At 42.1% G+C, this 12,119-nt stretch overlaps 1 protein-coding gene across 1 annotated transcript in view; it reads left to right on the top strand.

Moving 5' to 3' along the window:
- The first annotated feature begins 1,626 nt into the window (after positions 1-1,626).
- The window catches only part of LOC121533015 (keratin, type I cytoskeletal 18-like), a 28,973-nt gene continuing 18,480 nt past the window's right edge, over positions 1,627-12,119 (top strand). The window contains exons 1-4 of the mRNA XM_041838782.2: positions 1,627-2,073; positions 2,366-2,570; positions 5,438-5,520; positions 7,329-7,482. Of these exons, the coding sequence (XP_041694716.2) occupies positions 2,373-2,570; positions 5,438-5,520; positions 7,329-7,482 (435 nt within the window). The 5' untranslated portion in view covers positions 1,627-2,073; positions 2,366-2,372. The remainder of the gene's footprint in view (positions 2,074-2,365; positions 2,571-5,437; positions 5,521-7,328; positions 7,483-12,119) is intronic.

The following is a 12,119-nucleotide window of genomic DNA, read 5'->3' as shown; positions in this document are numbered from 1 at the left end:
CATCCTCTTGACCATTTCAGTTGATAACCACCTGAACTGACACCTTTTTTAATGGGTTTTCCTCTGGTTATTAGCTTCATAGATGTAGACCAACGAGTCACTCCCTGCCTGCCTAATCCCCTCAGTTAATTGCGTGCCTCAACGTTCCCTCTGAATGTCGTGAGACGAAACTGCTTCCTCGGCTTGTGGGAGCAACGCACGGCAGTGACTGGAACAGGCCGGGCCGCATTCCCTGTGCGCATTCACTCACATTTTGTGATCGGTTCTCCCAGACGCACAGAAGAGCTTGCTACACCGAATTGTTTTCATCTCGTTAACGACAGCACTATCAATCGCCCTCATCATAACCATCAAACCATCAACGCCCTCTATACCAGGGGGATAGGCGAGGCTGAGGGCCAGCTCTGCGTGGGCGTGTGTGATGGTAAGAGCCCTAACAGCCCTGTGTGGCCGCTAGCTTCCACCTGCTCTAGTTTTCGTTTCCCTTTGACATGCTTGTTAGGTCTCACCTGGTTTCACATTTGTGTCTGGTGGATGTGTGGGTCTAACCTTTCTCACCTCTCTCTCGTCCCTGTCCGAATAGACTGTATGACTCTCTCTAATAGTACGCGCTTGTTATGGCCCAAAGCCGAAACCACAGCTCTGGCAACCTCTGAGGGAAACAGTTCAGTGAGAGAACGTTCAACGGTCTCTTTAACCACTCTGCTTTTTGTCCATAAAGTGTTTCCATGGTGATAATTGTACTATAGAGTCTAGACAGACACAGTGTTTGTAGCAGGTTTAAGTGTGACCTCATATTAATGATCCCTAGATCCTGTCTGTGAATGGTACAATGCAGGCGCGGCTGTTGACACAGAAAGGAAGAGAAATCCTTTATTGATCCAACAAGTAAATCCCACAGTCATCTGCTGCCTTAATCACATAATGAGGTAGATTGAGAGTGCAAAGGACTGGAAAGGACTTGAAAGTGCCTACTCCAAGAGAGAGAGAGAAAGATGAATAGATGAGATAATAGAATAGATCATGACTATGAGTTGTGTTACCTTGACTCACATTCAAAACACCCTGTCAGAGCGGCTTAAATTTGATGTTTTATTGCGCCATTTTCCGTCAGACGTTCACTGGCTTCTTTAGATGCCGCACCCACACCTTAACTACCTTAACCATACGTCTTGGAAATGATCTCACTTGCTCCCCCAGAGAAACACACACACACACACACGCACGCGCACGCACGCACACACACGCACACACACACGCACACACACACACACACACACACACACACACACTCACAACACAGGCCAATGAGAGGGTAGTGGTGGTCAAGGGAGGAATTGAGCAACCCATGTGACACAGCACAAAGTTCAGTGTTTATTACAGGATGTTGATCTGACGAGTCAGTGGATAGACATTAGTTTCTCATTATTCATTAATAAAGTGTAGTATTAGAAGATAGTATGTTGTTTACACACATACACACATGTGCAAACAAACACACACAAACACAGACACACACGCAAACAGAGAGTGTTGTCGCAGTGTGTGCCTGAACTTTCCCTCCACACAGGGCTCAGTAATCCTGGATCAGAGAGCACAAAGAGCCTCAGAGCGCTGGTGATGTAAGCAGCAGTGTGTCCAGCGAGTGAGTGCTTTGCTTTACCCCAGCATTCACCCCTACAGCACTGCTGCAGGCTGTGTTAGGGGTGGAAAGAACAGGGACAGTACCACTGGCCCTGTCATGGCTGACTCAATGACAGCTGACACATAGTTGGTGCGAGAGCGATAGCGAGACTAGCGCTAACCCTACCATTCCTATCTGATCTGTCACAAACAGGGGACCATCTCTGACCTGGGACCCAGTGGGAAAGTGAAAGTTGTTGAAGCAGTGGAGAAGAATGTGTTCCAGCTCCGTCTGGGAGGGGAGAATCAGGACCAGCTCGCTGCAGTGACCAGGGACTACTGGGACTGGTAGTTGCCTTACCACTGCCAACACACGGTGCTGCCTAGCCTGGAGAGAGAGACAGAGACAGAGAGAGAGAGAGAGAAAGGGACGCCCACGTTGCCTCACAGGTGAGTATTGCTGGGTAAATATTTACCCAGTAAACACCTCATGAGTCCGTAATGAAATCAGTATCGGTGGCAGGCAGGGTGCCGCCTGCCAGGGTTGCAAGTGGGTAGAAGTGGCTGTGGTGTGGACGTATGCTGCAATAGTAGTGAAATAGTTTTTGGATGGCATAAGTGTTTACTGTACGTTTGGGTTGACACTTTGTATCGGACACTCTCCTGCGTTGGCGTGGCTGTAAGTGTTTGATAGCACCCCTGAGAGGCGTCTGTGTGTGTTTTTTGGGTGTCCACTGCGTAGGGGCACCATGGATTTTCTGCAGGACTCTCGGTGGACCATGCAGGGCCTCAACAGCCGTCTGAAAGGCTTCCTGGAGCAGGTAAACAAGCTGCAAGAGGACAACCGGCGTCTGGAGGACCAGATAGCAGACTGGGGCCTGAGGAATGCCCCACATGCCTGGGAATGGACCCAGCAGGAGAGGACTGTGGAAGAGCTTCATTTCCAGGTGAGACTGGCATCTATTCCCTTTTTAATTGGTCCAAACATTAAGCCCTGAGGGACCCCAACTCATTCAAAACGTGGTTTTCGTTATGTCCACTGACAGACCATTTGTTTGCCAGTGATTATGCTGAGGTACTGTAATGCCTTGATTTGATTGAGCTGGTGTGTTGTGGCCATACAGTAGCAAGTAGGACTGACTTTTAGAATCTAACTTGCCCATTGTGCTGTATATTATCCATATCATTTTTAACCATAGTTGACCAAAGCAGACAAAATGTCTTTGAAAATAGCTTGCAAAGCATCTTTACTTCAAATATGTTTTCATGCTAGCAGGGTTTTGGCTTTGAGACAGACACAGCATTGGCTGAACAAACCAGTTATTAACTATTTTCAGTCCTGGTGATGATTACACTTAATAGCAGTCAAATTAAAACGGACATATGACAAAGTGGTTCATACCCAGACAATGTCCACTATTACAGAGGATGAGAAGTAGTGTCACACTCTATGTCATGACATTTGGAAACGAGCCATCATTCCAATGTCACACTCAAGAATGCGGATCCTTTTATTGATTTAAATGCTGTTGCCCTAGTAGACCATTAACACAGGCTGCTGTAATTGTCAGCTCGCTCACATGAGCTGATTGGAGGTTTTGCAACCACTCCTTGATTTATGGTCTCTGGATGTGAATGGAGACAAAGGCGAAGAAACCTCCAAGATCTGACCTATTAGTATTGAAGCCAAAGGGAGGGTTGACCTTTATGCTCAATTTTACTTTCAGTGAGAGTGTTGCGTAAAATATGAGCGATTGCCAATCCATTGATCATCTTAAAAATCCATCATGCATAGCAGCACTGATATCATATCTGCAGGCTTTACCATGTGAGAATATATAATGTGCAAATGTACTCATGCATGACATTTCCTCACACTTTCGCCTGGACTAATACCTAGAATGTTGACTTCTATGAAAGCCAGGACTCCCTGGACAACAGTGGCAATTGTTACTGAGTGGACTATCCTGGCTAAATAAATAAAATGAAATGAAAAATGAGGGACTTGACATACGCATAACTGATAACATTCTTCAAATCTTCCTTTGACATGAATCCTTGATTTATAGTAACAATTATTTTTGTTATGTGCATCTTCCTCAAGTCCGGTTTCAGTCCTAGACTAGTGTTATTGTTGTGGGTTTAAGTTTCAAGACCTAGCGTCACCCTCATTCTATTTAGAAGCATTGAATAACGATCCATAATAAGGAATACTGGAACCTCGTGTATATAGCCAAGTTATCATTACTCATTGTGTATTTATTCTTCATGATTATTTTTCTAGTTTTTTTTCTTTTTTTTCTTTTTTTCTCTCTGCGTTGTTGGGAAGGGCCTGTAAGTAAGCATTTCACTGTTAGTCTACACCTGTTGTTTACGAAGCATGTGACAAATACAATTTGATGTGATTTGATTTGAAATCAATCAGTTAATGTTCAGTTGGACAAGTGCACTTTTGGAAGAAAACAAAGTGCTGATATCTGGTTTGTACTCTCACAGGGCTATAAATCAACACAGTCAGAGATGAATAACTGGAAGAGCTAAGACAATGGAAAGGATAACTACAATTAAAATATGATCATAATCTTTGAGGTGGTTCTGTAAGCAAATACCACACAATAGTCCAAGTTATTCCTAGCTTTCCTTCAAAATGGGTGTGTTGGCCTTGAGTAAGCATTGTGATATTGTGATTGGCAAAGGAAGAGTCAACATTGAAACTCTGTTTGCTCAAAATGGCCCTAGGTTGTACAGTAAAAATGTAAATATCAAAGATGCAAGGGATTTTGGATAACGTTAGTTTAAGTTTCATGTACTTACATTGCAGTTAAAGCCAACAATAAATGGTTTATCAGGTTAAGCACTAGAATTACTGGGAGAGGCTCTTCGGATTTAATATCTGTGCCACAACTGCTTCAGGCCTTGTCTTAATGAACCCAAATCGTGGGACGTCGTCATGTAATAAAACTGACTCATTGAGCTGGTGGCAATCTGACAAGCATGAACAGTCTTTTAAATGAATGTGAAATGGATCAACCTCAAGTTATCTTATTCTCACAGAACAAAGAGTAGTTCCAACTTGGCTTGTATAAATTGATTAAAGAGATACTTCGGGATTTTTGGCAATGAGGCCCTTTATCTACTTCCCCAGTCAGATGGAATCGTGGATACCATTGTTATGTCGCTGTGTCCAGTATGAAGGACGTTAGAGGTGGTTTCCAGAGCCAACGCTAACTAGTGTTAGTGCAATGACTGGAAGTAGCATGCTAGCAGATACCCATAGACTTCCAGTCATTGCGCTAACGCTAGTTAGCATTGGCTCGCAAAACTACCTCTAACTTACATTGGCTCGCAAAACTACCTCTGTTCCAACTTCCTTTCTTTGATGAACTTTCAAAGGCATCTATTTTATGCTTGTGCTAGTGTATTAGCCCTGTCCCATACTCTATGTGCTGTAGCCAACTCTTCTATTGGTCATTGTCATGCCATACAGTATGAGCCGAGGCTAGTGTAATACAAGGAAGCGAAACCTTTATTACAGTTGTTCTATTTTGATAAGCCTCACCCACGTTTTCACATTTTGAGAAAGACCCCATTTGATGCAGCACCTGTCAATGTGAACTTCCAGTGTACTGAGGTGTAGTCGTATGTGATTTCATGTTTCATTGTGTTTTCCTACCTATTGGACCAATGACATTACATGGATCAACAAGATTGAACACATTCTGAAAACGATCATGTTTTGCATGCTTCTCGTCACATCTTATTCACTTCCTTGTTATTTTGTCTTGTGTGTGTTGACTGTGTTTTGGTTCTGTAGGTTGGTAAGCTGCTGATGGAGAATGCCGAGCTGGCGCTGCAGTCTGACCACATGAAGTCCAAGGCTTCTACCATCCAGGCCAGGTCAGTAGTGTTTGGGACACACTAGGTTAGGCCTATGGAGGGCCATCCACTAATACAGTAACACATAGCCTCATAGTATTTATTTTCATCATATCTAAAGAAACACAGATATACCATAGCAGTTGTGAATGCCTTCTGTAAACATCTTATTTTAAGGGCTAAAATCCATCAAATCCTACTCCTACTGTTAGTACAATACTAACGACCGATTTCAGATTATATAACTTTTAAATGCACTTTAAATGCACCTCTTGAATAACAATCAGATATTTTATTTCCCCCTACAGTCCACACTTTGTTATAACTCGGCTCGTTCCCACTCCTGTTCAACAACCTGCATACAAATCGCAACCCGGCTGCGTTGTGCCTCGTCGGCACTTTCCCATCTGTATTGATGCAGAGTGACACACCGGCCCCTCTGCTACTGCCAGAGACGCCGCGTCCCAAATGGCACCCTAATTCTTATTTAGTGCACTACTTTTGACCAGGGCCCATCGGGGTACCCATAGGGTGTGGTCAAAAGTAGTGCACTAAATAGGGAATAGGGTGCCATTTGGGACGCAGACAGAGATCCATTAACCCCTGAAGGGCAAGGGAGGGCAACAACATGCAGGCAGCTATGAGCTATGAATACACACCTCCTCTATTTATATACTGGGTCACTGTCACGATGTTGTCTGCATCACTGTGTCACAAGGTTTGTATTGTATTTGTTATTATTTATTTGTTATTGTTATTATTTGTGTACTTGTTGACATTTTACTGCATTGTTAGGAGCTAGTAACATAAGCATTTCGCTGCACCCGCTATAACATCTGCTAAGCTGTGTACGCGTCCAATAAACTTTGATTTGATGTCTGTGACTTTAGCATCTTTTGGGAAGTGAGGACTACTGCAACTACTGAATGACTGTTGCAATTTTTTTCCCAATGTGTGATAAGGATTAGGTCAGATCTGATGAAGACGTAAGAGTCACTAAAACACATGGGAGCATAGATTGTTGTGTGCAGTCTATTTACCTTTACCTGAAAACACTTGTATATCTTAAAACCTTTTGCAGTGGGCTAAATCAGGGTCACACAGAGTGATTCTTGGTAGTCTTAAACAAATCTACTTTGAAACAAAAGTATACACCTCACACACATGGTTAAGGGCTTTAAAAAAAGAAAACACCTGTACCATGTCAGATATAGAGTTGAAATGTATTCCATTTTGAGCTTGCATCCCACTATTACACTTTATATGCATCAAAGAAGACTGAAATATAACAAAACCTTTTGACATAGAAACACTGGATTTTCGTCTGTAAAAAAAACCCCAACTTCATTAATTATGAAATTAAGAAAAATATTAATAACATTTCAGCCATGAGGCCAAAGAGGGTGCTTTTGGTAATTGACAGCAGGAAAGGTCTACGCACCTGCTTAGATTTCCATATACTGTGTCACAGTGTTTACCTACATGCACAGTATGTGTAGATGTTTCACCACCCATGTAGAGTTCCCTGACTAGTTTACCAGAGTCGGGTACATTCAGTAGCCCTACATTGAAAAACATTTTCCTATGTAACCATCACCACCTCTTGGTAAAGTGTAGGCCTATAGCTGCTTTGTATAGACCACTGTGGTCAAAGCTAATTACAAGTCAATATCACTGACTGAAATATGGAAACAGAGACTACCTGTCCAGTAAGAAACACAAATTGTTTCGTTCTCCCATTTCAAAACGTTTCAAAACGTTTTCCATTGAGTGCTCTAATGAACACAACCCAGTTGATATGATGAGATGTGTTGTGTGTCCTGTCATAGATGTGAGGTGGAAGAGAGGCAGACCAAGTGTCTGGAGCAACAGGTGGCTCTGCTGAGGGAGAACAAGATGAGGGTGGAGCATACCAACGTGCAGCTGGATGCGGAGCTACACCACTCCATGACAGAGCTGCAGGACATGCACCAGGACTATATGGTACGGTCTTGTGCAAGTGTGTGTGTGCACGTGCAAGGGTCTGTATGGTTGCGTACACCTGCATTCGTTCAGTAAAGACATCCGTTGAATAAATGTGGCCAAGGATGTGTTACTCATTTTAAGGTTGAATGTTACATTAGTTTGTAAGATAACCTTAACATTAGGCTATTTACTGTAAAAGGAATATTGAATTGTGTTTGGTTGACAACGCAACAAAACATCAACATTAAAGGAGATGTATCTACCGCTTGGATAGTTCCAACTGAGCCACTGGCTTAATCCAATTCTTCAACTTCTTCAACTCAAGTTGGAGACATGAATCCAACACATACAGTTGAAGTCGGAGGTTTACATACACTTAGGTTGGAGTCATTAAAACTCGTTTTTCAACCACTCCACAAATGTCTTGTTAACAAACTATAGTTTTGGCAAGTCGGTTAGGACATCTACTTTGTGCATGACACAAGTAATTTTTCCAACAATTGTTTACAGCCAGATTATTTCACTTATAATTCACTTTACCTGTGGATGTATTTCAAGGCCTACCTTCAAACTCAGTGCCTCTTTGCTTGACATCATGGGAAAATCAAAAGAAATCAGCCAAGACCTCAGAAAAATAATTGTAGACCACCACAAGTCTGGTTCATCCTTGGGAGCAATTTCCAAACGCCTGAAGGTACCACGTTCATCTGTATAAACAATAGTACGCAAGTATAAACACCATGAGACCACGCAGCCGTCATACCGCTCAGGAAGGAGACGCGTTCTGTCTCCTAGAGATGAATGTACTTTGGTGCGAAAAGTGCAAATCAATCCCAGAACAACAGCAAAGGACCTTGTGAAGATGCTGGAGGAAACAGGTACAAAAGTATCTATATCCACAGTAAAACGAGTCCTATATTGACATAACCTGAAAGGCCGCTCAGCAAGGAAGAAGCCACTACTCCAAAACCGCCATTAAAAAGCCAGACCATGGTTTGCAACTGCACATGGGGACAAAGATCGTACTTTTTGGAGAAATGTCCTCTGGTCTGATGAAAAATAAATATAACTGTTTGGCCATAATGACCATCGTTATGTTTGGAGGAAAAAGGGGGTCGCTTGCAAGCTGAAGAACACCATCCCAACGGTGAAGTACGGGGGTGGCAGCATCATACTGTGGGGGTGCTTTGCTGCAGGAGGGACTGGTGCACTTCACAAAATAGATGGCATCATGAGGAAGGAGAATTATGTGGATATATTGAAGCAACATCTCAAGACATCAGTCAGGAAGTTAAAGCTTGGTCGCAAATGGGTCTTCCAAATGGACAATGACCCCAAGCATACTTCCAAAGTTGTGGCAAAATGGCTTAAGGACAACAAAGTCAAGGTATTGGAGTGACCATCACAAAGCCCTGACCTCAATCCTATAGAAAATTTGTGGGCAGAACTGAAAAAGCTTGTGCGAGCAAGGAGGCCTACAAACCTGACTCAGTTACACCAGCTCTGTCAAGAGGAATGGGCCATAATTCACTCAACTTATTGTGGGAAGCTTGTGGAAGGCTACCCGAAACGTTTGACCCAAGTGAAACAATTTAAAGGCAATGCGACCAAATACTAATTGAGTGTATGTAAACTTCTGACCCACTGGGAAAGTGATGAAAGAAATAAAAGCTGAAAGAAATAATTCTCTCTACTATTATTCTGACATTTCACATTCTTAAAATAAAGTGGTGATCCTAACTGACCTAGGACAGGAAATTTCTAGTAGGATTAAATGTCAGGAATTGTGAAAAACTGAGTTTAAATGTATTTGGCTAAGGTGTATGTAAACTTCCGACTTCAACTGTTATTTGTTAACATGTCGACAAGTTAACAGGCTATTTATTGTTTTTCAAAAGTAACATTGAATTTTGTTTGGTGGTTAACGCAACCAAATATCAACATTTGAAGGAGATTTATCTCTTGCTTGGATAGTTCCATCTGTGCCACTGATTTAGTCTGGATTTAATTCCAGTTTGTCTCCAAATTAATAATTGATATGTTGGATTTACATCTATCTCAACCCAAAATCTATGTTAAAGAACAGGACTAAATAAAATCAAACTTTAAATGGCCATTAATCAAAGTTTGTTTTGATTCAGTCCTATTCTTTAACTTAGATTTTTGGTTGAGATGCAGACGTGAATCCAAAGACAAACAATTGAAAATCAGACTAAGTCAGTGTCACAGATGGAACTATCCAAGCAGAAGATACAGCTCCTTCAAATGTTAATTTGGTTGCGTTGACAACCAAAAACAATTCAATATCACTAAATATCATTACATTTGAAATCAACCAGAGCTTGAAACCCAAGGCCTATTGCATTGACTATTTTAAGTTGAATTCTGTGTTGAATTGAAACGATAACTATTGATGACTTTGCAATTGTTATATAAGGCTAAATAGCATCGTTGATGATATATGAGTGATAAAGTATGGCCACATTTTATTTGCTCTATTAAGTGTGACTTCGATAACAACAGTTAATATGTTTTGTTTTTAAGTGGAGATCATTCTCACGATAGCACATTGGTAATAGTCAGTGACAAATATCATGACTAAGCAGGGCTGGGCTTGGGAGACCAAAGGATAGCTGTAGATATTTACAGTGAGGGAAAAAAGTTTTTGATCCCCTGCTGATTTTGTACGTTTGCCCACTGACAAAGACATGATCAGTCTATAATTTTAATGGTAGGTTTATTTGAACAGTGAGAGACAGAATAACAACAGAAAAATCCAGAAAAACGCATGTCAAAAATGTTATAAATTGATTTGCATTTTAATGAGGGAAATAAGTATTTGACCCCTCTGCAAAACATGACTTAGTACTTGGTGGCAAAACCCTTGTTGACAATCACAGAGGTCAGACGTTTCTTGTAGTTGGCCACCAGGTTTGCACACATCTCAGGAGGGATTTTGTCCCACTCCTCTTTGCAGATCTTCTCCAAGTCATTAAAGTTTTGAGGCTGACGTTTGGCAACTCGAACCTTCAGCTCCCTCCACAGATTTTCTATGGGATTAAGGTCTGGAGACTGCCTAGGCCACTCCAGGACCTTAATGTGCTTCTTCTTGAGCCACTTTGTTGCCTTGGCCGTGTGTTTTGAGTCATTGTCATGCTGGAATACCCATCCACGACCCATTTTCAATGCCCTGGCTGAGGGAAGGAGGTTCTCACCCAAGATTTGACGGTACATGGCCCCGTCCATCGTCCCTTTGATGCGGTGAAGTTGTCCTGTCCCCTTAGCAGAAAAACACCCCCAAAGCATAATGTTTCCACCTCCATGTTTGACGGTGGGGATGGTGTTCTTGGGGTCATAGGCAGCATTCCTCCTCCTCCAAACACGGCGAGTTGAGTTGATGCCAAAGAGCTCCATTTTGGTCTCATCTGACCACAACACTTTCACCCAATTCTCCTCTGAATCATTCAGATGTCCATTGGCAAACTTCAGACGGGCCTGTATATGTGTATATTTCTTGAGCAGGGGGACCTTGCGGGCGCTGCAGGATTTCAGTCCTTCACGGCGTAGTGTGTTACCAATTGTTTTCTTGGTGACTATGGTCCCAGCTGCCTTGAGATCATTGACAAGATCCTCCCGTGTAGTTTTGGGCTGATTTATCACCGTTCTCAACTCCACGAGGTGAGATCTTGCATGGAGCCCCAGGCCGAGGGAGATTATCAGGTCTTTTGTGTTTCTTCCATTTGCGAATAATCGCACCAACTGTTGTCACCTTCTCACCAAGCTGCTTGGCGATGGTCTTGTAGCCCATTCCAGCCTTGTGTATGTCTATAATCTTGTCCCTGACATCCTTGGAGAGCTCTTTGGTCTTGGCCATGGTGGAGAGTTTGGAATCTGATTGATTGATTGCTTCTGTGGACAGGTGTCTTTTATACAGGTAACAAACTGAGATTAGGAGCACTCCCTTTAAGAGTGTGCTCCTAATCTCAGCTTGTTACCTGTATAAAAGACACCTGGGAGCCAGAAACGTTCTGATTGAGAGGGGGTCAAATACTTATTTCCCTCATTAAAATGCAAATCAATTTATAACATTTTTGACATGCGTTTTTCTGGATTTTTCTGTTGTTATTCTGTCTCTCACTGTTCAAATAAACCTACCATTAAAATTATAGACTGATAATTTCTTTGTCAGTGGGCAAACGTACAAAATCAGCAGGGGATCAAATACTTTTTTCCCTCACTGTACATTCTCCAGTAGGAGGTGCTGCCCAGCCTATAGTATTTTTTTCTGATACTGGATATAACGTTGAAGATCTCACATTGTTTTAAAGTTACAAATTCAACATATTTTATACAAGGTTTGTCTATGTTGATATTTGGTTACCATGATTACATAATCCTGTGGTTGAAGTTTCACCATCAAAACTACAATTTACTTTGATTACTTTTTTCAAATCCAATGTATTTTCCACGTAGATTCCACATCACAATACGTTCAAAAATTATGTTGAAATAACGTTGATTCAACCAGTTTGTGCCCAGTGGGAAGTGACTCTGGCAGGGGTTAGCCAACTCTACGTCCTGTTCCAATTAGGAGGAAATTCGTTTAATTTTTACTGATCAGCGTCCAGTGTGTTTGTACAGTATACTCCACCTTT

This window comes from Coregonus clupeaformis, chromosome 38 (assembly GCF_020615455.1).
Source record: "Coregonus clupeaformis isolate EN_2021a chromosome 38, ASM2061545v1, whole genome shotgun sequence".
NCBI lineage: Eukaryota > Metazoa > Chordata > Actinopteri > Salmoniformes > Salmonidae > Coregonus > Coregonus clupeaformis.
Note: the sequence above shows the minus strand (reverse complement) of the source record. Positions and strands in the feature narration are given on the sequence as shown.